Source organism: Habropoda laboriosa, unplaced genomic scaffold (assembly GCF_001263275.1).
Source record: "Habropoda laboriosa isolate 0110345459 unplaced genomic scaffold, ASM126327v1 scaffold65, whole genome shotgun sequence".
NCBI classification, from domain to species: domain Eukaryota; kingdom Metazoa; phylum Arthropoda; class Insecta; order Hymenoptera; family Apidae; genus Habropoda; species Habropoda laboriosa.
The window spans coordinates 3,465,280-3,492,718 of NW_017100254.1; the positions used below are offsets into that span (position 1 = coordinate 3,465,280).

The 27,439-nt window shown below is 40.3% G+C and overlaps 1 protein-coding gene across 1 annotated transcript in view; it reads left to right on the forward strand.

The window, feature by feature from the left end:
• Positions 1-27,439, forward strand: part of LOC108572364 (neurotrimin-like) — a 97,093-nt gene that overhangs the window by 53,683 nt on the left and 15,971 nt on the right. The window contains exons 2-4 of the mRNA XM_017934592.1: positions 1,129-1,226; positions 26,071-26,278; positions 26,445-26,603. Of these exons, the coding sequence (XP_017790081.1) occupies positions 1,129-1,226; positions 26,071-26,278; positions 26,445-26,603 (465 nt within the window). The remainder of the gene's footprint in view (positions 1-1,128; positions 1,227-26,070; positions 26,279-26,444; positions 26,604-27,439) is intronic.

Consider the following 27,439-nt stretch of genomic DNA (forward strand, 5'->3'; position numbering starts at 1 on the left):
TTATTAACATTATTATTAGATATTATTATTATCATAACCAAACATCTTTATAATTATAAACCAAAACGCCAAGCAACCGCCACAGGTAGGAAGAGGGCGAAGTTGGGAAAAACCCACGAAGCGACGCTCGACTCCAGGCCCCTTTTCCTGACCATTGATTGGTCGGAAGCAAGGTGCCAAAACTGGTATAAAACCGATGTACCTGCACAAGGTCGACGGATAGTCTAAAACAGTACACCTAGAACGACACCCGGTCGAACTAAACGTTAAATAAAAACGACATCAAACACATTTCTGGAATTTTTCGCCTTCGCGAAAAAACTGTGAATTTTGAAAGTGGCCTCAAATCACTTTACGAAATTATTTCTACCGAGAAAAATATAAATAACCAAGTTAACGAATACCAGTAAAATTTCTCCTAGTAAGCATAAAATTTCGTAAAATTTCTGAATTATTATTACACATAACAGTATAATATAGTAAATACAATTTTAAACGCGTTAAAATGCAAAATACTTCAAATATCTGAAAGTAGCGTAAAAGTGTCTCGATACCACTTTCAAAGTAAACTCATTTAACCAATACCGAGGGAGAAAAGGAGATTAAAACGACGGGGTTAAAATACGTGAGAATTGTCTAAATTTCAATTGACCGTAGAATTGTGAAGAATAAATTCTCGATAGCACGATATGCATACGGGTGGAAGTATAGGAAATTCAAGGTGTATCGATCTCTCTCAATTGTATTGACGGGAGCCAAGTAATCAAGATGGAGTCAATAATCCATGATCCGTTCAGCCTGGAAACCGGTCTACCCAACGTGTAATTGGGATCAGTGCTTATCTGTTGGCGCACACCAGGTTTCAACCCCCTTGCCAACATTTCCCCTCTTTGCCTCTCCGTCGCCTTTACGCAATTCGTACATGCCTACTTAACGTAACACACCTTCAAAGCGTTTTGGGGAACCGTTAACTAGCGTTAATAACCTCCTTTTAAATGTACCATCCCTAAGCGTTCCAACCTTATATACGTGTACTTCTGTGTTTGCGTGTGTGTGTAGAATGGTTAGGAAAGTTTCTAAGGATAAAACGAACGGAACTATTCAGTAGAAAACACCCTTATGTTTCAGAGGGACCGATCTTCATTGTGCCAATAACAAACGTGACGGTCCCAATGGGCAGAGAAGCAGTGCTCGCTTGTGTCGTTGCAAATCTATCTATCTACAAGGTAAACTCTCTATTAACGATGACTCTTAATCTCACTCTCCGTGAAACCTGTTTTTCCTTCTTTTCCAATCTTCTGCCAAGACTACTTCAAGGGACCTGGCGAAATTTAAGTGATTTAATTTCAATAATTGCATAGTGATTAAGTGTAAGTAATTTCTGTATTGCAAAAGCAAATTTATACGTAATTAAACGAGAATTAAGTTTAAATAATTTCTATATTGGAAAAATGAAGTTATTCCACGGCGGGGAAATAAATCTATACGCAGTGGAAATTAAATTAACAAGATTTCTTTTTTTTTGCCAAATTTCATAAGATCCAAGTGATTCGTTCTTACGCGAAATTTTCACTGTTATCAATCGTTCGATCGGTTACTGTCCAAGATACTCTGTAACTGTGCATACACGTTGATAATGTACACATACAGGTGCATACACGTGCGGTGGAATTTTGAGCCGAATCGGTGACCTGAATTTCAAGCGCACCTCGTAAGAATCGATTCTATTTAATAACTTTTGGTCGGTATAGCAGCGTCTGTAGAACAAAAAGCTACAGTTTTCGCATGGGCAATCAACGAGCGCGGCGCGCGAAAAAGTAGAGCGTAAGCAAATTTCGTTAATTCGCGATCGAGTGAACGCGAATTGCTACCGCGGAAAGTTGTTTGTGCGAAATAAATTGGTAATATCGCGAAATTTCCACTGGAAAAGCCTACTTGCCGTATTAGTATCCCGCTTAAAAACACACTCACGATCGCAAATACGATTACGAGCGTTTTATTAACCACGGGACAAACTTCTGCTCACTTTTTCTCCCACTGAGAAATTCTTCTGTTTCGTCGCAAACAGTGGCAAAGGTGTTACAGTATCGAAGCACCGTCATTCTAAACGAATTCGGGTCGTAAATTCGATTGCGCGATGTCGATCGGTTACCTATATTTCAAATTAATGAGATACAGCTATTTCCAGTTTGATGAGTATTTGCAGTCGGTGTGTACAACGGTGAGAGTTGTGGTTTGCAAATTTGAATAGAGGAATACTTAGCAGTTAATCGCCGGCTCTTGTGCGATATCTTAATGTTCACAGAAGATTCTTTATTTATCTTTCGTTCCACTTTAACCCTTTCGTTGCTGTTCTCGCCTGTAGGTGTTTTAATTTCGAGGCTTTTGCTGCATTTATAGTTTCATTTAATACTTAATTTGGTCATTTACGCGCTTCTACGTTAAGGGGGTCTTCTAGGGTGACGGTTTGAAAAAAAACGATTTTTGTATTTTTGCATATATCGAAAGTACAACACTTTAAGAATCTACTCCTGAAGTTTTATAGCTGTATTGAATAAAATAACGAAGTTATAGCTCGTTTAGTGTAACACATCAAGGGAGAATCTAAATTGCACTGAAAACTTTAAACGGAACCGTGTTTCCTGAAATGGTTGCCACGATCTGGTAAAAACTACTGAACCAATTCAACTCAAATTTTGCACATGTCTTCAGAACATGTGTGGCTATGGTCGGTAGTAGAATTACGCCAAAATATATATTTTTCTGATTTTTCGAACCTCTGAAAGACGAAAAAAAGTGGAAAAAATCGATACTTCGTATTCAAAGTGTCGCCATTTTTTTAATTTTCAATATTTTTCTTTTATTCTACTACTGACTATAGCGAAATGCATACTAAATCAGAATCAATTGGATTTCTTTATTTCTGACAAGCAGAACAGCTCAAATCATGGCAACCATGGACCTACTTCTTTTTTTCATGCTTCTGTTTGACGTGTTCCACAGCAGCCATATTTAATTATTTTTCAACAAAAAAAATTCGTAATGATTCTCCAAGGACAAGTAAATACATAGGAATAAAGCTCACGTTAATAACTGTTACCGTACTTCTGTAATAAATTAGCAAAAAAGGCCTAAAAAAACGGCCGTTAAGGGGATGTTCTGGTTTCGAATGCCATATTTGAGGCAATCTTTAGGATTTTTTTTCGAAAGAACTATTAAACTTTTCGCGTTAAGATTTTGCACACACGTTTATGGGTATTTGAAATACATAATGTATTTTTTTGAAGTAGGAATAGTCAAAATTACGCAAGTTATATTTTTTTTTATAGAGTGTGCTTTACAAAAAGTGTGTTTACCGTTTAAATGATTGCGGGCCTTCTGCTGATCTAAAATAACAGAACGAGGAAGAATCTTAATTGGTATAGATCTAGCTACGGTCTGAACGAAAATAAACTAAAAATATCGATTATTTACAAAATGACAGCATTTCGAATTTAGATTATCGATTTCCTTCATATTTTGCCGCATTTAGCGTGTTAAAAGGATAAGAAAAAAACGACGGATGTCAAAAATTTTGGTTCACGCGATACCAGGAAGTGTGCTGGAGCTTCTCCACAAATTTCAAGTCAACTGATAAACTAGAACCTGAAATATCGCGTGCACCGTTTCGAAAAATGAGCTTTCGAGAAAAACGCGTTCAAATTGCATCCTTCAAACGCTTACATCCAAATTAATTTCACGAATCCAAACAAATCCTCTTGCACACATGTTCCAGAATACTTACACTCGAAGAAAATGCAAAAAAAAAAAAAATTGAAATTAATTTTTCAAAACCAGAATACTCCCTTAATTTATCTCTCTGCGGTCGTATTTTCCGTAAGCATATTAGTCGTCCTAGTCGGAATTATTCTTCAGTAGCTTGCACTCGGTCAATTATCGCCCAGAAGACGTGTAAATTTCATTGAAACGAGTTCGTTCAAGCTGTGTGCACATTACTGTTACTTGATCCCCGTTTCTGCAGGCAAAGGGCGACCACAGAGCGCCTGAAAGGTAAAAACGCCGTACTGCGAATATCCCGATCGCAAAGGGTTAACAAAAAAATTTTGCACAGTCGCGGTTAAGAATTTCCACCGTCGATCACCCACGTGTGCCTTGGCGAAAGGGTTGAACGCGCAACCAGGATCCAATTATCGATAGGAAGACAGTCGCTGAAGGTGGAAGAAAAAAGGTAAAGAAAAGGGTGTAAACTGCAGGGGGTTAAAATAAGTGTAGCACATCCTGGAACGAGGTTGCTAGCAGATGTAGACTTGGCTTAAGTACGTCAGTTTAAGCCAGGGTATTGCGCAGTCACGGTTCATGGCGAGCGAAGACGCTTCCTGTCACCCTTACACGCTTCCTCCCCTGCTCGTGTTACCCTCAAATGTTCTTGTAGCCCGAGAACACTTTGCGCTAAATGCCAAGACGTTGCTCGTGTTTTCGTTATTTCCTTCATTATTCCAGTCACTTGTGCTCTACCTTCGAGCTGCTTACATTCTTGCAAGATGATCGCGAGAAGTGAATTAAAACTTGCCTAATAATACGTCTCCTGTTTCTCCTAGTATTATTTATCTGTTAAAAGTTGCGTTAATTTGACGGGAGAAATTTACCTCGCGCGTTTTCGCGGAGAACAAGGCGGTTTCAACGTTGCCGTGGAAAATTCACCGTTGCTGACTTTTCGTTGGGGACGAGCCAATAGGAGAGATTATAAGGGAAATTATTGGAAATAATAAAGCGAGGAATATGACATTCTGTCGCTTCCACGTTATTCACTCGATCTTTCTCCAATAAACTGCCATTTCTTCGAACAGTTACACAATTTCTTTAATAAATAAATTACTCTGAAACGAAGACATTGTGAAAGCAGCGTTCGAAGAATTTTTCATTCAAAGATTAATCATTTTTGGGAAATTAAGTTCAAATTCAAATTAATCGTTGGGAAAATTGTATTGAATTTTTTGACGACGTTTCACGTGCACCAACCCAATGCTTCGCAAGATTCGCACAAATTCGAATCGCACTGTGATGCCCGGTTTGCTCCAATTCCTCGAAACTAGGAGCAGATATTGGGGTATCGCTGAATTAAAACACATAAGGATTGTTAAGGATACTTAAGTTAGACCAGGTTTACGATACGGACGCGACTCTCTGCTATTTTTCAGATTAAGGTTTGAATACGCGTTTAATGTTTTAAACCTCTCATAAAAGCGGAGAATTTCGAGTTTTCTTCGTGCTTCTCAATAGCGGCACCGTTACCCTGGGTTTTTCCCATAAGTTCGGGTGACGCGTACTTCACGCAAAACACCCTCTCCTCGAGGGTGAGTGGTTGGCGTTGGGCGGTGACCAAGGCCCGAAAACTCACCCCCGTCAAGGGACCCAAATGCGACCAGGGAAGGGGAAATGCGACGACTGACACTATGCCCTCCGTTTAGGCCGCGTCAGTCACCGGTGACTGACAGTATACTTTTCGTTAGTCGTCTTCTGTTTATAGTTCGCATGGCCCACTGTGTGCATGCCCACGGCCAAGTGTGGCCTGAACGGAACGGTAAGCAAAACAGGCTGGGCGTTCAACGTGTTAAGAGCAAAAAGTTCAGGCGATCACACAGTCGCTACTTTTTCAATCGATTCTCGACGACGTGTCAGAATTGAACAAGGATCGTCGTTGCGTGGATACAAAACTTTTTACGTGACGTGCGCGTGGATAAAATAGAGAATGAATGCGGAAATGGGGAAAACAGGGCTTGTTTCGAACAGAGATTTGAAAACAGAGAGTTGAAAGGTGAAGGGTCCAGTATGAGTAACGGTGAAACTCGGCGACTCGTAAGTACAGATAAACTGAGGACTAAGGAGGAAAATATTTGAGGGTGTAACGGTACGAATTTTACGGAACTCGATAACGCGTCGGCGTCGTTGGAAATTTCGCGTAAATTTCGAACAAACGGGGGACAGTGACGTATAAAATTCAAATATTTGAATAGCTATTTGTTTGACAGGCTTAGAGCAGACTTAGCTTAACTACGTCAGATTAAGCGAGGATATTGCGCAATTACGACTCACGGAGGACGGAAGCTGTTCCTATCGCATTCCCACTTTCCCAGTTCGCTAAATGCTCGAATACCGAGAATACCGCTTTAATCAGTTCAAAAGTGCATCTTTCGAATGGTCGAATAGTTGCGAACGGAGAACCCGTCGGTGATGTAAAATTTCCCGTTTTACCAAATTTCCCCCCGTTGCTTCGCAGAACTTCTCGTCCGACTCAACCGCGGTGAATCTGTTTAATTAACGGTAAATAATAATCGCGTTTAGTTTACCGCCGCGTGGATTTTCATTTGCCGTAGCATTGTACGTTTTAGTCCGCGTTAATCTTCTAATTTCAATATTTCAGCCCGATGAAACGTTTAATAATAGAAGGACGGACCTTGGCGCGACAATATTAGGAAGTCATATCTGCCACCGGCGAAAATTGTATATTGGACACGCTATTCACGTCAGGAGGCAGATACCCGTTAGACACCTCCTGATTATTAAATTGAAAAGGAACTTTCTAATGCGGAAACTTGTTTCTACGCGAACGTGGATAGGGGAGAGAGCAGGAATATGGGGAATTCGTTTTATTTTTCGACGTAGGGAGTCTCGGAGTAGGTGTAAATAGAAAAGTTGAGTAGTAACTTCGGGGAATTTTATTGTGAAATGTGTTGCATGAGCAGAGACTTTTGATTCTTTCAGTTTTCGAAATTAAGGCGAAACGGGGTAAGTAGAAATTAGGGTAGCAATGCGAGACTGCGCTGAAGCAGTTAATAAAAATGTTTGAATTTATTTCGTTTTGTTCAAGTGTAAACTTGTTCAATTTTGTCATATTTTCTTTCGAATAAATTTCTTTTCTTCATCTAACTTTGCACTTGGCATCTGAACGAGTGATCGAAAGCCGTTTCATTATTTAGTGATCTCGCGATTTTACTTTCTGCCACTATCTTCGTTAATATTCCCAGACTACGATTACCACAGAATAACTTACCTCCCTGGATTTTTTCATAATCACAAAAAATGCTGAAGTAAACTCCCCAAAATTTCTCTGTTCCGATTCAAACGAGAAACGACAATACCTATTATGGAAGGGTGTTAAAGTCTTCGTAACACTTAATTTCAAACCACAGTATCTCACATTTCTACCCTCTGCTTTCAGTCTACTCTATTTTATCACGTTCGATCCAGCTCGCAAAAACTCCCAATTCACATCCACAACCTCGTGCCTCCAAAGAAAGTTACTTCTACGTCGATTTCATCCCCGAAAATATCCGAAACATCCACGCAGCGCGAGCAATGAGAATTTTTCGCGGTAAGTTTCGCGTGCCGGGATGCAAATGTGAATATTATCAGAGGTGACGCAGCGACGAACTTATACACGGAGGAGGCATTCGCACGATGCGGCAGTTAAGAGGGTTTAGGGGCAACCAGGATCGGAGAAGGATACCGGGGGTGATGTAAGGGCTCTCTGTTCGTACACGTGGATGTTAATCAGAATGGGATTTACATATGAGGCTCGCATTATTCGGTAACCGAGCGCATGCACGGAGAGGAGAAGATAACGGCCTCTGGAGAGAATGGGTCTGTTGCGACACCGTGAACCGCAAGAGTCGCGTGCAAGCCTATATCTGTAATAACATGTCACGTAAGGCATAATTATATATTGCGTTTGGGATTACTTGCGCATTTGCACACTCACAGCCAACACCGAATATCGATTGTAACAGCGGAGCATAATTGCAATAACGTTGCCCCAGACACACGCTTCTCTTTAACATCTGTCTTGCTACCTTTCTTCGTATTAATTATACCGAGCTTGCTATACGTTACCCTGTCTCTAACCTACCACCTCTCTCTCTCTCTCTCTGTCTGAACAGTTTGATTTTCAACTTCGTGACAAATAGGTCAACGTTACGTAAACCGTAATTTTCAGCTTGTTCCGGGGGAGTAAATGTGCAACGCAACGCTTAGAATCCGTGCGGAGATTAATTAATCTCTGTGCGTTAAAAATACACTTTGACGAAGCACGTAATTATTCATTCTGCTGCGAACTCCACTCGGCTGACATTTCACTCGATAACTTTTCGCAAGTTTCGAGTGCCTATTTCGGTAGATGTCGTAGCGTTTAGAAGAGTCTCTTTAGGACACGGGAGAAATTTCGTCGAACCTCCCGGAAAGAATCGGTCCTATCGAATAGACGACAATGCGAAGAAGAAAAAGAAGGAAAGAAGCAGAATGTGTAAAATATAGAAGCATTCATCACGTCTGCCCGTAGTACGTGCATTAGATTATAGCTGTGAAACGTGGGGGAAAAAGCGGCAGTGCACTTGAAACGATGTTTTACTTTCTTTTCTTTCCTTTTTTCTTTCTTTCTCACCGCATGACACATAAATCATGTTGATCTACATCCCCCGACCTGCAGTTTATACACCTTCTTATACGTGCGGTTACACCTAAATGATTCTACGAGTGTCCTGGAGAATTTTATCAGCTGGCATCTTTTCATATTCATTTGATCCGGCTGGATTTCTTTTATGGATAGCAATACCGGCTGTACACTTTGACACGTTTCCGCGAATATTTACGACTGTCTCGGTGGGTTTGGGATCGATAAAATATTCGGCGAAAGTTAAATCTTTCCCGCTCGGCGAGAAGAGAAGCTCGGGGGGGTTTCGGGTCGGCACCGAGAAGTAGCGTGTATAGCGAGAGCTGGGGAACATTTTCACGGCGGTGTTAAAATCAAAGGTGCTTTTCTTCTGGCTTTCTTTGCCGACCGTCGCGTTACCTGCCTTTATATCCCGGACACGAGTCTTACGAGCACGTTACCGGAATCGTGGAACGGACCACGACGGGTACCGGGTCCGGCAACTCGGAAAATTACGTCGCTATTAAAATATTCATCGCGCGTAATGGAACGGTCGCACTAATTTAACTAGGAGCGCGCGAATCATTCCACGGATCCGGGCATTTTCTTCGCCACTTGAAATATTAACTCCTTTCTACTATCTCGCCAATTGAAATTACTCTAGTTCGCAGGGGAAATCCGAACGTACGGTGATTTCGTTCTTTCGAGAGGTTCAAACATGCTCAAACGTCTTGGTAAAATTGTTGAGGAGGTATTCTCATGTTGGAGACCAAAAGATTACAATTCAAATTCCTCTGTTTTTCATTGAAATTCGAATGTAAGGTGATTTGATTCTTCCGAGAGGTTCAAACATGCTCAAACATCTTGGTAAAATTGTTGAGAAGGTATTCTCGTGTTTGGGGACCAAAAGACTACAATGCAAATTCCTCTGTTTCTCATTGAAGTTTGAACGTACAGTGATTTGATTCTTTTGAGGGGTTCAAACATGTTCAAACATATTGGTAAAACTGTTAAGGAGGTATTCTCATGTTGGAGACTAAAAGATTACAATCCAAATTCCTCTGTTTCTCATTGAAATTTGAACGTACAGTGATTTGATTCTTTCGAGGGGTTCAAACATGTTCAAACATATTGGTAAAACTGTTAAGGAGGTATTCCCATGTTGGAGACTAAAAGATTACAATCTAAATTTCTCTATTTCTCATTGAAATTCGAACTTACGATGATCTGATTCTTTCGAGAGGTTCAAACATGCTCAAACATATTGGTAAAATTATCGAGGAAGTATTCTTATGTTTGGGAACCAAAAAATTGATTACTTTTCGTGTAGTAAATTTTTACACTTCAAATTCCTCTGTTTTTCATTGAAATTCGAACGTATTTGATTCTCTTGAGGAGTTCAAACATACTCAAACATCTTGCTAAAACTATTGATAGGGTATTCTCATGTTTGAGACCAAAAAATCACGAAACACGAAATCGTGCTCACCGTCTACGAACGTTAGATCAAATCGCCATAACTTCAGTACTGTTAATTTCTCATAAACCAAATTTTGCATACATCATATACAAAAGCTCGCAAACACGCTGTAAAAATATCGAAGTCATACAACGTTCTTTTCTATAAAAAAAAAATTAACAAAGATTGCCTATTCTTGGGGTCTCGAAACAAGACTACTCGAATCCACCGTGCCACGAAAACTTTTCATTAATTTCCTCACCGTATCATTATCAAATATCCCGCGATACTTTGCCAAGTAAATTTCGAGATCGAAACGTGTGATATTACGATTAATTGCCGCTATAATGGCCACGATGACTGGCAGGTGTAATAGTTTTGCTAAGAGACAAAAGTGCACTTTCACGTCCGTGCAGTTGCGTTCAGGAATGCAAAGGAATCGATATAAACATTATTCTTAATTTATCATTGCACGTCTACCCTGATATACGCGCGCAGCACGAAAAAAAAAGCGCACACAAAATGCGTGGGTACACCTATCTCTGCGTTTAACTGTGCATTCTGTAAGTCAATGGACGCATCCATCTTCATTTTTTCCTTTCCTGGTTTGAATGCAAAAGTTCGTAGCACGCCAGTTAACAAATTTGGATTTATCGGAATGTTTAACTTTTCTGAAAGCATTCCACGCTAAATATATCTACATTTCGTCCCCGTTCGTTTACGTTCTTTTATATTCCTCGTTTGACAGCCCAAGCACGCTTAAATTTCTCGAAATTTCTAGAAAAAAGGAAAGAAAAGAAAAACCGTATACCCGGCTATCGCACGATTGTCAATTTTCACTTGTTTACAAGTTTCAATTTTCCACGAGGCGAGCAACGACAAAGTCCGGGCAGGATCCCTTTTTTCTCCCCTTTTTAACCCGCCTCGTAAATTGACGAAGTGACGTCTGACATTCAGAAAGGTTTAAGCTGTATCGAAATTCATTGCTGTTGCAGCACGGAGCAGTTTTTTGTCCTCCTATTGTTCCTCGCTCGACAAGATAATAGGAGCTGAAACGAGATCGGGATTGAATGTTCCCGGATCGTCCGATCCTTTCAAGAAAATAACGATCGTGTGCCAACCACGCTCATAGTTAATGTCCCCTAAAAAGCGAATAATAAGAGACAACCGTGTTCCCGAATAAAAATCTCCGCTTTTCTAAACGTTCGCTCCTTTTGTTCGCTCTTCGAGTTTCTCGGTGCTGAACAATTTGTCGCACATTTTCAGAAATTAATTCGACAAATCGACGATTGCCGTTCGATTTGAAAATCGACGTTTCCCCCCAAAAGAAACGAAGATACTACGATCTTGCCGCGATATAGACGGTATTATTCGATCGGAGGGAACTTTTCCTATTTCATAAGTCGGCCGCTAGAACGCCGAGAGAAGTTGAGCAAATGATATTCCCAAAGTACCATTCCGAAACCGTAGGAAATTAACGAGATATGTATACGATAGACGGCGTACTTTAATACGCTACGAGGAATAACTCTTCGCCGGATCTTAATCGTTAAAAATAATTGTTTCTGGCACGAAACTCACGGATAAAAATCAAAGGTCTGTTAACTAACGTTGGCCGACATCCGACCTGTTATCTCTGCTAGCCGAAGACAGAGTTTGGCCAATTGGAACCTGTTTCATTTATGCCACTGTTACTTTGACCGAGTTCAACTGTGCCAAAATATATATCGATAATTGCCGTTCACAGCGGCATCATCGAGCTTCGTGCGGTTCGAAAACATCTATTTTACGGGGAAAACGTTCTTTGAACACTCTAACACGCGATATACAAGTTGTTACCGTGGCAAAAGGGTGCAAGATTATTTGGAGACCGAGGGAATTGAAAGCACAAAATGGCACAATTTTAGAAAAAATATTATAAATGTTAATTTTATTTATTTTAGAAAATTGACGCACACGGGAAAGTGAAAAGGTAAAAATGAGCTTCGCGAGGCAATTAAAGTATCGTGGGAAGAAATTTCACCGGTAGAATGCGAAAATCTCCTAAAATCTATGCCGACACGCACAAAAGCGTGGAAACGTCACAAAATATTAGGTAATACGAATATTCCATAAATTACTCTTCATCTCTTCGCAAATTTGTAACGTCGAATACTTTTTTCCAGAACTTCGGTCGACCAAATACACCTTCTCTGGATCTATTAGGCCATCCCATAAGTTCGTGCCGAATTTTATAATTTACAAGTAGATCAGTATTATCAATGAACCCTTAAAATTGATTAAAAGAACACCAGAGTGTCTTCTCATTCCACAACTTTTTCCTATTTCTTTTACATATATTTTTTCGCTTTCGGTACGAACTTACGGGACGACCTAGTATTTTCTATGGATTTCGATTTTCGACTGGACTTGTTGATTAATCTTGATTACTTTTCTCCCGTTCTACCTCGTATTAGACCAATTTAACGTTCCCGCGATACGCCTAAAAAATTTGTTTGCTTCCAGTCAGCTTCGAACCGTTGCATTCGAAAGCTTTTCGCCAGGTGTTGTAGCATACAACGTACGCGTATCTGAAATGATGAAGCGCGATTGTACAGCGATAAGTAAATCTTCTTTTAACGAGAAACGCGTAAAGCGGGCTGTACATAGCCCGGCCACAAAATACAGCTCAAATAATTATACCGCGAATAGAGGTGATCAGCGGTGTCTAATATTTACCATCGATTTCCTGTACGGGCTACTAGCTACGCGTTAAACGACAGGAACAATTGGTGATTGCTTTCACGTCACGGATATTTGCTCGTGAATAATTAATGAGATTCCCTTGGTGACTGCGTGCACGGATTTAGATACTCCAAGATAACATACCGGCGGACGAATTAATCTTTATACATCGCCTTGTCACGATAGAAATACTTCCCCATCAGGCCAGCCAGCCGTGCGCTAGGTGTGTTTCACTGGCGTTAAAACGTGTCGATTAATTGATCCGCCAGAATTCAATTTGCATAACGAATAAAACTTCAATTAGTGCCCGGCTATAATGTTAATTAACTCATTTAGGAAAATGAACGTTGCTTTGATTTAGATTTCGCCGTTTTCTTCGTTAAGGTACAGTCGTAGCTATTTGTTTGAAAGGGTTAAGGGAGTCTTTAAATCAAATTGGTCTTGCTCTGGACCGTTTGATGGTTTGCTGAAAGAAAACATTTGACGTCAAGTTTCAACTTTCTATGTAGATTGGGAGTAGTTACGGGGCAAATTTGGATTATCAGTTTTCACTCTGCGTTCCTTATTTGGTGGTAAGCAAAAATTTAGGAGAAAATCTGGCACATTGCGTATAAGAAGGCGTGTGTTTGAGAATTTTTTCGGATTTTTTCGTTGTAAATTCTAGCAGTAAATTAAATAAAAGATTTCTTTTCAAGTATTAGCATAACTACTTTTATATTTTTTTAGTAGCGTTATCTTAACGTAACTATTATCCTCGAATTTTTCAGATTTTTCACAAGGTGTGTCATAATTAAGAAAATTTGCTCAGAAACGAAAATTCCAATTATCAGTTTTCACTCTATTTTCCTTACTCAGTGGCAAGCAAAAATTCAGAAAAAAATCTGGCACATCGCAGATAAGGAGACATATGTTAAGGAATTTTGTCCGATTTTTTGGCAAGCTGTATCGTTATTAAGAAAATTTTCCCACAAACGAAAATTCCAATTATCACTTTTCGCTCTATTTTCCTTATTCAGTGTCAAGCAAAAATAAAAAAAAAAATCTGGCACATCGCAGATAAGGAGGTATAAGTTAAAGAATTTTTTCTGATTTATTCTCTGCAAGTTCTAGCAGCAATTTAAATAAAAGGTTTCTTTTCAAATATTAGCATAGCTACTTTTATGCGTATATTTTTCAGTAGCGTTACCTTAACATCACTGCTCTCCTAAAATGTCGTCCGACTTTTTGGCAAGGTGCGCAATTAAGAAAATCTGCTAAGAAACGTTCGAGTTCGAACTTCGCGATTAAACGTTCTACAACTTTCGTATGCGGGGAACATTTGCAATCAGATTCTTTTAATTCAACTGCAACACTGTCTCGTAATTGTACCCGTGTACCTCTTGAACCCTGGCCACACTTGACCGCATAATGAAGTAGTTCACAGTGAAGATCGCTTCGTTCCTTCGGGACGTTTTAAGGATCCGAGCGCTGTATTGCATATTAAGGAGGAAATTAAGGACGAGGTTGGGGGTACCGGTAGATTTGTAGACAGTCCAGAGACCGGACGGCAAAACCAGTGGAAATTAATAACTACGCAAGATTAATTCTATTTCCCGAATAACGAATAACTTCGATCGGTAATTTACAAATCTAATTACCAAAGTTGCAAAACAGAAACGCGTACACCAAAGCTCTCGCTACCTTCACTCTCATCCAAATTATCGTTACAACGACAAGAAAAACATTATTACATTCTTCGCGTTAATTAACACTAGAACTGCCAATCCGGTCAAAATGACCAATTAGCCACTTTCCAGAAGTGAATTTTTATGTAACTAAAATGTGAATGAACAACTAGTTTAGATCGACACAAACGGAAGCATACATGCAGAACACAAAGTCGAGAAGTTACAAATGGTAATACTTGCTGTGTATCGAACGTTCACTGGTTTTGGAAAGTTGCAAAAGGGTCATTTTGGCCCGGCCGGTAGTTCTAGTGTTAAAGTAGGTATATATTGTTGGAATCCGAGGAGGAAAGTCTATATGGATTATACTTGAACAATATAACTTTTATTTCAACAATGACACTGTTACGTACGCAGACTAGGCGACACGGCGGCGCCGAGACATCCGCCTAGAGCTCACCCCCTTCAGATAAAGTAAACGAACGCGTTTCGTTCTCATGGGAAAATTGGGGCCCCCACCACCCAAAAGATACAGATTTTTGGGTACATAAGGGCATGATTTTCGAAGCTCAGGAGCAGTCACGGTTCAGAGTTACCCTGAACTTTAAAGTAGAGCAGTATCGGTATAGTGGCCGTTCGACACGAGCAAGATCGGGCTCAATTCCCTTTCGAGCAACCAAGTATAATACTAAACTCGTAAGTGGATACAGATTTTTGGGTACATAAGGGCATGATTTTCGAAGCTCAGGAGCAGTCACGGTTCAGAGCTACCCTGAACTTTAAAGTAGAGCAGTATCGGTATAGTCGCCGTTCAACACGAGCAAGATCGGGCTCAATTCCCTTTCGAGCAACCAAGTATAATACTAAACTCGTAAGTGTAAAGTCGAGAAGGAAGATTCTTGCTCAGCCAAGAATCAACCATTGTAATTCATATTTAAACCATTGTAAACTTACTGTAAACTCCTTCAATATTATTCGAATATAGTTACTATAGAATTGCTCAGCCTTTATTCAATTAACCATCTCCTTGTAACGTTAGTAACGAAATAGTTAAACTCACAAAGGGTATATCTTCATCGCTCGAGGTATATCCGACATTACGATACGTACTGTCCTCACAACCACCAAACCTTTTCCATCCCTTTATTCAATTAACCATCTCCTTGTAACGTTAGTAACGAAATAGTTAAACTCACAAAGGGTATATCTTCACCGCTCGAGGTATATCCGACATTACGATACGTACTGTCCTCACAACCACCAAACCTTTTCCATCCTTCGGAGAACGGCGTATTAACCACATACGCCGAAGGTTCCAATCCTGTCGGATTTGTTGTCAACCACGTATCACTCTCATACGGTGAACGTTGAAACCCAACCCAAACCAATATTACGCTCCATGTGAGGACACAACAAGCGTAACTCGTAACAACTCGCGGATTCCGAATTTACAAGGCGCGAACTTCACGAAGGGAAGATCGACCGCTCTTAACTATACTCGCTTGGTTTCTAGAACGACCGCGTAAGGGATTTTTCGGGTGTACTTGTAAGGAAGGGATTTGAGGAGGAGGTGAAGGAATTGCTGGACAGGACTTTGAAGGGACAGCCAGCGATCGATGAGTAACTTGTTTTTCAGCGTTACGGGGTTAATCTTAAGACAATATGTGAGGGAAAAAATGAACAAGGTGATTAAAACATTTTCATGGTATTTTAATCAAGCGGAGCATTCGCGTCTCCTTGACTCGTTAAGAAAAAAGAAGAAAGAAAAAATATATAACCAGACACAGATGGATTAAATATTCAGAATGTGCCGGTGCACAAGGAATTTAATTATCTGATAGTCGGTTGATCTATCCGTCTACCCAGCGAAGATATATAGCTCCTCCTTTAGCAGCAGCGGTCTGGAGTCAGACCGGAAGTTATCCCTGCCACTTTGTGTGGTAAAAATAGGAACAGTTTTTACCGTGTCCCCAGCGATTCGTTTGGCGACTTATCATCTCTAGCAGAGACCCATTACATGCTGACCAAATAAGAAAGTGTAGCAGAATCGACTATGAGTTATACGTCGAACATTTGTTATTTCGGTGGGCGTACGAAAAAATTCGGGAGATAACCGTCTAACGGCACCCGAAATACCGCAGATCCGACTATATTTTACGCGGAATCTTGATCGCTCAAACATTAATGCGCGCATACATACGCTATTGGAATTGGAAAAAAGTTTCGCGATCGTTAGATTGCGGATTCTTTATGGAACATTCGAATACGCGGGAAATACGCGAACTATTGGTTATTTTATTTATTACAACTTGCGTTACAACATTTGACTCATTCGCAAGAGTCAGTAATTAACTCTGTCATGTTTTGTTTCTGACAAATTGAACACCGTAAAGTGCTAAGCCTTGTTATTGTAGGAGGTCAATGATCGGAGCGGGCCGATCATACGGCGGAATTCGTTTCCGAAGAAAAACCCTGCGACACGAACAGGCCTTCCGATGTTCGTTGTTATTAAACAAGAGCGAGTGAGAAGAGAGTGCGCGAACGCGGGACCATATAAACAGGGAAAACAATAGCGAGAGTGGTCCCTTTTCCTGCGAAGCGACAAAGCGTTAACAGCGTTCCTTGTCACAATTATAATCGCGTTTCTGCATTCCGTTTCCTCCGTCATAAAGGAAATTTAGACGAGCATCGATCAAATGCTTTAACAGGAAAATTCAAAAAAAATTCCAGAACTGGAATTAACCATTTTGATCCGCGATCGACTCAATTATGGGGCGAACAATTTTTCTTAGAACTGCGTCTCGTAACGACAGCGAGATTCCATCTGAATCGAAGATCGTGAATTTAATTCGAGCGACTTTACATTTAGATAGTTATTTCCATGGTAATAGTGTCGTTAAGCATACAACGTTACTTTTCATTTCAGCGGGGGATTAGTTTTACAGTACGAATCCTCGGATGGTAGCTACGGCGAATCCAAGTTCCGTCGAACTTTCGGCGATGTAGAGATTATTGTCAATTATAATGTTGCATTAGCCGAAATTATCTTTAAAGCGTAGCAAATTAGAACGTTTCGAACGAGCCGCGGCTAGTGCGGGCCGTTCGTTTGAATTTCAAGAATCGTTTACGGGGGTCGTGAAAATGGGTAAATGAAAATTTCTCCAGATTCGTTCAAACGCGAGAAAATTATTCTCCAACGTTCTCGTTTAATAAAATACGCGCATTCAAGTAAATTCCAGTAAATCGAAGTTTCGCTAATTTGCAAGAACTTCGTAAGCTTCGCTCGTAATTTACCTAAATGAACGACTTTTCTCGCGAGCTAAATATTTATAGCGCGGGGGAAAAAATTCAAGCGATATTCCCCGATTAATTACTTTTCATCGGCCGAATGAAAATTAGCAATTAAGTAGATTCACAGTGGCTAATTAGAGAGCGTATTGTAATACCGCCACGTAGATCGTTACGTTAATGCAAACGTGCGCTCTTTTTTTTTTTTAAGCAGTTAGTGTGTGTAGATGTGTAAATCACGTAGATCGAAAAATAACAGGAATTGCGAAATCGATGTATTAAACGGGCTTAACGGAGCAAGAATAATTAGGATGTTGGCAGCACGCCGAGAATCATGCTTGCAGAACAGATTCGTACTGGAAGAGGGTCCGCACTTTACCCATTACACGCGTTGCCGCCCACGATTCTAACACTTTCCGTGTATTTCACGTAGGTGCACACATATCTGGATTATTGAAATATTTCCAAACTCGATTCCCGATCTATCCGACTCGTTCGTAAGTGGACAGTCAAGTTTTAGCGTCCTGGTTTTCTGACTGCGTGATTTTCCAAGTGACTTGATTTTTAAAGAGCTCCAAAGTGCAGGGAATTCTACGAACTAATTAAGAATAATGAAATATTTCTTAAGAAAATTTCTTGGCTGCCAAATAGGTCGTTGCTATACTTTTAAATTACTGTTTTATTTCTCGTACTTTGTGATTTTTTAAATACTGCAATGAAAGTACCTTTTTTCCAAAAATTTTCCGTGTCCTGTTTTTTTTTGTATTTGCCCCAATTTGTCAAATATTGTAACCCTAATTATAAGACACTTTCGTTGGCCTAATTCACAAATTTTTCACTAACAATAAATTTGACACAAGTACCCTTTTTTCCAAAAATTTCCTCGTGTCCTTTTCTTTTGTACTTGCCCCAATTTGTCAAATATTGTAACCCTAATTATAAGACACTTTCGTTGCCCCAATTTAAAATTTTTCAATAACAGTAAATTTAACAAAATTCCCCTTGTCCCAAAATTTCTCCCGCGTTTTTCAAACACAGTAACCCTAATTACATGACACTTTCGTTAACCTATCTCACAAATTTTCCAATAAACTCACACGCGATATCACAGAAATTCGCCTGATTAACTCCTACAATTTTCCCCCCAAAAAAAGGGTGGAAAAAACACGCGGCAACGTGTCGTTTCAGGAATGATGTTCACGCGGAAGATATTAAATTCTGGAGAAATTTTCACGGCATTTCTCGCAAATTAAATAGTGCAGCCACGAAAATGAAATTCAATGCCTCGATGCCAAACACGACATGTAGAATGTCCACGTATGTATACATACATATACATATATATCTACATCCACGATAATGGACAAAATTGCTCCCGGTTTGGCCATTTTACTGATTGTTTTTGCACCACGTGCATCCTGTAAATGCACGCGCCCCCCTTCGCTATTTGATAGTTATGCTCGCAGCTTAAATAAATCCGCCGGCACTTGTCGTTTCTGTTTCGTTCCTGTTTCGTTCCGTTCCATTTCACTCCAGACCAGTCGCCGTCCAGTTACTTAATTGTCCCCGTTATTTTTACATATCGCGGAAAATTATCGATCCAGGTATAATTCAGCGAGTTACAACAGAGCATAATGCACCGGTTGGCACGCGTTCAAAATCGCGATGACGTTGTGCTTCCGACTTCACGATATTTCCTCTATCATAGCAGTCCGCCGATAAGAGATTCCGTTTATTCTGATATGCTGTTCGCAAGGAACGACCGTTCAAACTTCGACCAACCGAACCACTACTTTCCACCCTTTTCTGCAAAAACTTAATCGATACTTTATGTTATGGACTTGTCTCTCTCGTAATTACCGCCATTTTCGAGCGCTTCTGCTTATTTCATTAGCGTTCTTTTGGATAAATTGTCTGTGAAAGTGAATATTTTGGTCAATCACTTCATCGGTACAATTCTGTTTATTTGGTTGCTGATTTATTTTCTGCTCGATGAAATTTCAATTTTTGGATAGATTAGGTTAACTTAGAGTATTTTGTTATGCATGCTGACTATCTCTTTAAAATACTGACAAATTACTATGTTTACCAATATTTTAACGAAAATACAGTATCCAACGAACAGCATCGATTTTCAACTCCACGCGAAGAATGAATTATTCATCACACAAACCGATACAAATTACCGAAAAAAAGACGCGAACCATAAAAATAAGGACAACACAAACATTCTCCGTTTCCCGGTGGCCGGCTGAAAATCACACAGCCCTCATTTTCCGTGGTAAAAGCAAGAGTTCAACGGGCGAGACAAATTTCTAGAATAAAAAGCAATCGTGTCAAATAACAATGGTCACCGCGTGTTCCGTTATCATTTATAGTAAACGTTAACATCGCATTAAAAATGGATTGTGCATCGTAGTGCTGCGAGTGTGGTGATGCGTAATCGACGCAGCATTTGCATAAATCCATCGGACAGGTGCGGTGAACTGTGATAAATTCAATTCCGCGAAACTTCGCGTTAACGTTGGATATCTGAGGTGTAATCACGCCTTCTTACGGAAAATATCACCGACGTTACGTCGCAAAAATCCTTCGCATTGGCCATTTGCTCCCGTGAAATTGCAAAGCAATCCTTCAATTTCCAACCTTTCTCCCCAAAAGAACAAAATCTCACACAAGAGAGAAACAAAACACTCCCTACCGTTCTCTGTACACGTTGTATCTCAGATTCGAGCTGTTCGCGCGAGGAATTAATGTTTATCGCGATACCAACGGCGATAACTTCGAAAGAATTCTTGCAGCCGTCGAAAAGTCGATCGGCCCGAAGTGAAATGTTACGTTATTATTTTGCTGGAGTGGTGCCAGAGCTCTGAATGCAAGTCTTGTAGAAGTAATGAAAATTTCTACTTCAAAGTTTCGTGTCATTTTCAGGTCAACGTTTTCTTCCCCTTTCTTCATACAGATACTGTTTACCAGTAACATCGGAATGTTCTTTCGGGGCACCCCTTTCACTGTTCACTGAATTTCGTTTCTTTCACTTAAAGAAGAGGCGAAACTACCGTCAACGAGACGTTTTTTCTCTATCGTACAGAGAGTTTCGCGTGAAACGGCCCGCGTAAATGTCCTCTCGATCCGCGACGATACCAGAGATACTCGCGAATTGCCGAGTAGGACGGAAGAGGAAATTGATAACTAACGATTGATCGAGTTTCCCGAATAACGAACGAGTTTTCGGGAAAGAGATAAGATTCGATAAGAAGAATAAGTTCTTCGGAAGAGAAAATTATTCGAAATTGCGAAAGGAAATTTCACGTTTGTTTGAAAATTTTGAAATTCGAAATCATTTCAAGCTATTATAATGGACGAATGCACGATAATTTTAAAAAATTATGCGCGTACACGTAAAAAAATATCGAAAAGGGGACATTTATAAAGAAATCTTTCTTCCGTCTGATTCGTCTCTGAGAACCATTTGAATCACCTACGAAATATTTCTCGTATTCTTGCCGGCCAATTTCACTCGAAACACCCTGTACGTTGATCTAAGCCGAATTCACCGATCGACTTTGAATCGCCGCCGTTTCTACGAAAAGCCAGAAAGAAGAAATCAAAGCAGATAAGCTGTTAACGTGCTAACACCGCGTGTTAGCAATATATTCTCATTACACTACTACCACCCCAGCGGACTCGCAATCTTCTTTACGGAATTCTTGCGAAGAAAAAAGAAAGAGGAAGAAAAAAAGTTGCAGGTAATCACTCATGCGCACGAAAATGGGAAACGAAGCTTAAGGTATTACAGCCCTTTGTCTCCAGATACAAAAGAGAATAAGCAGACGAAGCAGGAATCGCATAATAGGAATCACGTAATCCCTGGAAAATATGGTATGAAGCGCGTTGAATGAATGAACGTATAATTGTACGTGAACGACTGGCACAGTATCTAAATTCCAATGAACTCTGTATTGTACGATCGTCAGAAATTCAATTTTCCACTACGGCTCTTGTTTTCCTTCCCGCCTCTCCACGCGCTGTCAAAAGAAAGCGCGTGTAGGTACTTTGTTGGCCAATGAACAAAGTGTTTAAACAAAAAGAAAAGAAGAAGAACGGCCAGGCCGCTGTAGTTGAGATACCTCTAAAGAGAACGAACGCTTTTAATTAGTCGAGAACTGGAATTTACAAACCGTGACGCGGCACGTCCTGCTGGCTAAACCTTTATCCTTTGAGGCGACTATAGTACAAAGTAAGCACACCAAGTATTTCTTACACTTAGTCGCGTTACTGTCCGTATATATTTCTCCCTGTTTTCGCTTATTATACTATTGGATTCATTATTTTTGTTAGGACAGCAAGGGGACGATTTTATGATACGTGATTTCTAGTTCAGCAAACCGTTATTTTTAATTTAGCAGACCGGTCTGCAGCCAACACGCGGCACGTAGAATTTCTCAAATATTAAAGAATAGGCTATTGTTCAGTCAGTAAGGCAAGGTATCATAAAGTCACCCCCAAAGGGTCTTCGAAACCGAGAACGAGTCGGAGAGTCAGAGTTGACCTGGCCGGGTTTTCCCCCCTTGTTGTCAAATTTCCATCCAGCAAGGACCAGCTTCGTCACCCCCGCTCCAAGGACGTGACTCGTTCCGGGCGCAATGGAAGAGGGTGATAGGGGGTTGGTCACTTAGTAATTTTAAGAACCTCCCTTCGCGTCCCTTCTTCAAATTTTCGAAGATTTGGAGAAGGGACGACTCGATAAGAAGGCCGACTTAGCTTAAGACCACAGAGTGTTAGTACACAGACCATCAGTTACATTAGGAATAATAAAGATTCAGTCAGACTCTCAACGCAATACATTCAGTCTTCAGACGGCACCCAGTGCAGTATTCCAAGTACGCGGAAATTAGTACCCGAGTGCTTAACAATTTTCAACTTTGGACTCGCACAAGGACACAGCACCCGAGAGAAGAGAAGAAACGCTGAAAGGATTCGCACTTCTTAAAAGGAATTAATTCTTCTCTGTATTTTTTCTCTATTTGCTTGTGTTAAACGTGTGCCATTTTTCGTTATATTTCCTCTGTGGCGGGTACGTCGTCGTCAACAAACCCTTACCGAACCTCGTTCTATTCTTCCACGCGAACTTGCTCTTTTCCAACTCCTTCCGTTTTTTTTGTCTCTCCCCGGGTTAAGACTTGCCTTCGTCCTCGAGTGGCCTAAGAAGCGCACATGTGGCATCCAGGCAACGAATTTTCCGTTTCCACCACTTTCTCCACTTCTATCTTTATCTATCGCTACCCCTGTCTCCCTATCCTAACAATATAAAAACCCAGTACGCCTACACCTCCGGACAGTTTGTTCCTTTACCGACCATCGCGACGTACCCGCCGAACCGCTGCCGCCGGGACAAGTAACAAAGTAAACGATTGTATTTTCTGGACCAATTGTACGCCTATACGGCCATACACTTATACGTTAATAAATTGAGGTGAAATCAGGGTAACGACGCTCCTCACTCACCTCACCTCGAACGTTAATCTACATTTGTACTTTTCACATTTACGGCTGATCATACTCAATGAAACTTTCCTCGTGCATAGCTAATAGATAAAGGGGAATGTTGAATTTAAGGCGTAAGAAGGATACCGCGGAACTTTTATTACAAAAGTTCATTTTAGAAGAGAACGTGTTTCTGACGTGTTTGTACCACGCGGTACGTGAGTCTATTTAAAAGAGCAAACTTACTGAGACAATGACGCCTTTGCCGCTTTCTCTATGCCACGTTTCTAGATAATTAAGTGTGCTGTTGTTATTTCAGCAAGAATTTTGCGGCACGTAGCAACGTTGTAATTAGAATATCATTGTTGAGAGAGGTACAAACGCCAGCTGGTTCGGCTGCGATGATAAAGCGCTGAAATCGCCGCAACAACGGTTATCGCGCGGCGATAAAAAATTATAGGATTCCGTTTAAAAAATAGTATTCTACTCGCGTAGAAAGTTTTGTATATAACATTACTCCATATTATTGCGAAGAACGGAAATACTGCAGGTAGGCAAAGTTTCTGAATCACCCTGAAAATATGTCTATATCTAACATGTCGATAATAATACCAAAGATTTTTAAATATGCTTATCGTACGAAGAATTTCTTCGAAACTCGCAAATTCATATTTAGAAAAACACGACAGAGTGGTGGAATCGCCAGAAATCGGTTATCACACGGTGATAAAAAAATATAGGGGCCCATTTGAAAAATAGTAGAAATCTCTTCTACGCTTCTATTCGTAGCAAGTTTTGCATGTAACTGCAAACAACGAAAATATTCCAGGCGGACAAAGTTTTCAAATCACTAATAATATCCAATAATATCCAATTTCCTCAAAACTCCCAAATTTATATTAAAAAAATATGACAGAGTACTGAAATCGTCGCAAATCGGTTATCGCACAAAGATAAAAAATTGTAACATCTCATTTAATAAAAACAGAAATCTCTTCTACACCTCTGCCTTAAATCCAAGATTTTCTCAAAGAAAAATTCCTTCAAAACCGACAAATTTATATAAAAAAAAAAAGAAAGGGAGACGTCGAATCGCAGATAATTTTGAGAAATGCCAATTAACAGAATCTTCTTAGTATCCAGAAAGGTTGCACTTCCATTCGCCACTTTGGCGGCTCGTAAAAGAAAGCAAGGCACACCTGCGATACACCTGCTACACATATCGAATCATTTGAAGATCGGCCATGTGAAGGTAACCTGGTGGACACCGAGGTAGACAACGGGACCGTTGCTAGGGAGAAATAATGCCTCTCAAACGATAACCGTTTTATCCAACCTCGTGGGCATATAGAACGTGGATGATTCGCTGAGTTTGACGCTCAGTTAATTCAACGTGCACGATTGTTCGACGCTTGATTAAATACAATAAACGCATTACGATTGTTACTATTCGAAATGCTCTTGACGAGAAAGCTTCGTCCTCGGCAACCTGACGAAACATTGTCGTTGAAATCTTATATTTAAAATTCCGCATACAGGGTGTCTCGTAACGTTGGGACCACCCGGAAATGGGGGGTTGCTGGGGTGACCCTGAACAACTTTTTCCTTATCCAAAATGTAGTTTGAAGCTTCGTTTTCGAGTTATTAACGAAAAACACCAGCGCTCAGGGACGGGCGAACAGAGATTCACCCACTTGCTATCGTGAACGACGTTTGTACAAATTTTTGAAAAAACTGCAATTAGTCGGAATCGCGGAGAAAATAGCTGAGCTCGTAATGAAAATTTGAAAAATACGTTTTGTAGATCTATGCCAATGACAGGCACGCTGAAAATTTCATCGAAATCGGTTTATGTTAAGTTAACGTTAAGTATAAAGGAAAAAGAGAAAAAGGAGAGAGTTTTTCGAACGGTTCCGATTGAAAGGAGAATATTGCCAGAGAAAAAGTGGCAAATTTAATAGAACCTTAACGTAATTTCCGCGAGAGAATTGCCGCCATTTTGCCGGTAATAGAATCGAGAAGCACTCGCTAATAATAAACTACGGCTCGCGATTTTCTGTTCGCGTTCGTCGGAGAAAAACGTTTCCCGTAAAAGTCCAGAGAAAGGACAAAGGAGGGACTGACTTTATACAGAAACCTTCGAGACACCCGGTACGTAGTTTTTGCAGCTAGCCGACGAATTAAAGTTCCAGAGAATCGGCCAATTCTGGAATAACACTTCGCGAGCTTCCCGTATTGACAGTAAATTACCGGAACTACTAATTCTTCGTAGTACATAAATCGTGACAGTGTAATTGGCCGGGAAACATGAGAAATGAGAAATGAAGAAACAAACAAACGGCGGGAGATAGAAGTCGAGGGAGAGGCGGTCTGTATCAAGGAATGATTAAAGAAGGGATTTTCTGGAAAAAGCGCGAGAATTTGCTCTCCGGTTGCAACCAAGATGTTTTCTTCCCTGAATTCTTGGGGCACCGGTGTAATTACCCTGATAGAACGATAACGACAACCGATAAATCAGGATTGTTTCGAGGTATATCGATGCTGTACATTATGATACTTCTTTCCACATTGACCACGTTTCTATTTCTCCAATATCTCTTTAGCGTCTGTTGTAATTCTTTTTTTTATAATAATGCGTTTCGATGAATTATGCAACGTATACTTGGACTGATTGTGAGCTGGAGGCAATTTTGAAAACGGAATCAAAGGAGATATTGCAGACTGTGCTCCCTTTGATCAGAGGGTTGCCTGTACTCAGATAAGCTGAAAGAGAACGCGGTAATATTCTTTGAAAAGTATTTCTCAAATATTCACCTTGCGTGCATTTTTCCATTAACATCCACGTGGAATATTTATGTGCGACACGTCGTTTTATGTCCGACGATGAGCTTCGCCAGTTCGTAAACACTGCAAACACGTGTGACGAGTAAAGGTGAATTTAAAACGTCCATGCTGGAAAGTAATAAATTAGCGAGTTGTTGAGACGAATTAAACAGGTTTGTTTTTCATTTTGCACTTTGCAGGTAGCATGGCTGCGAGTGGACACGCAGACAATCTTAACAATCGCCAATCATGTGATCACGAAGAATCAGAGAATCGGAGTAACTCACACGGAGCAGAGAACGTGGCATTTGCACATACGAGAAGTGCGCGAATATGATCGAGGCGCTTACATGTGCCAGATAAACACCGATCCTATGAAAAGTCAGACGGGTTACTTGGAAGTTGTGGGTTAGTTGATGATAATACCACTTTCTGTATTTTACGACGACCCAAATCTGATGAACAAAAGTATCGAGGAATAAGAAATTTAACGATTTTTAAATATCTGGAATAGTGCGGAGTTCTCACTATTTCTTTCGATTTTCGATACAATTCGGAATTTTTCTGCTTTCAGTTCCGCCGGATATTTTGGATTATTTAACAAGCACGGATATGGTAGTTAGAGAAGGCAGCAACGTCACGTTGCGTTGCGCTGCTAAGGGAGCTCCAACGCCAAATATTACGTGGAGACGAGAAGACGGAGAAACTATACTACTTGGGAATGGCGAAGAAGGTAAGAAACTGGTTGATTGAAATCTGCATTTATTAAGAGGAGAGCTGGGAACGGGAAACCTTTTTTCGCACATTATTTATGGAAGCGAAGGTTAAATCTGGGAAGAAATACTGTTTGGTACCTTTTAACCCTTTCAACGCTGTTGACCCTTTCAAAATTTTCCGAGTGTCCTTGACATCTATAGACGCTTTGAATATTTTTTTGCACTGTGCCCTGGACGTCTATAGATATTTTTTAAATTTTCTCACACTGTGTCCTTGGCACCTATTGAAAATTTTGCCACTCGCCTTAATTTAAGCCTTCATTCTTCTTCTCTGCGTACTTTCGCCTTAATTTTTGAAACGACCAATGTTAAAATTTTGAAATTTCTTTAAAATTCCGCAATTCCGAAACAACAAATTTTGCGGCCACGATTGACCATGGAAAGGACGAACCTTCACGAACGGTATTACGCTTATTTAATCGTAAACCGAATTAGGAAATAGCTAGAAACGTGATTCACTCTCAAAGTTACTCGAGACAACTCATAAACAGCTTATTGGCTTTGAATATTCGACCGTAGGATTGGAAAATGTGTAAAGTAGCTTAGTAATTAATTAAAGTGGATATACGCGGGGTGTATCGGGTGGTTTTGGTCAGTGGTTTACTGTTTATCTCGTATGCAAGTGATTACAGACAGGACCGACAGGCGTTTCAATAACATAAATTACTTCGTGCTGAGATTAAGCGCTTAGCTAGACAAAGTCAGAGCTCAGCGAATCGAAAATTCAACCGAGTCTGTGACCGCCTTTTAGTTTTCTATCGCCGGATTTACGTTCACCGAATCACTGTGCTCT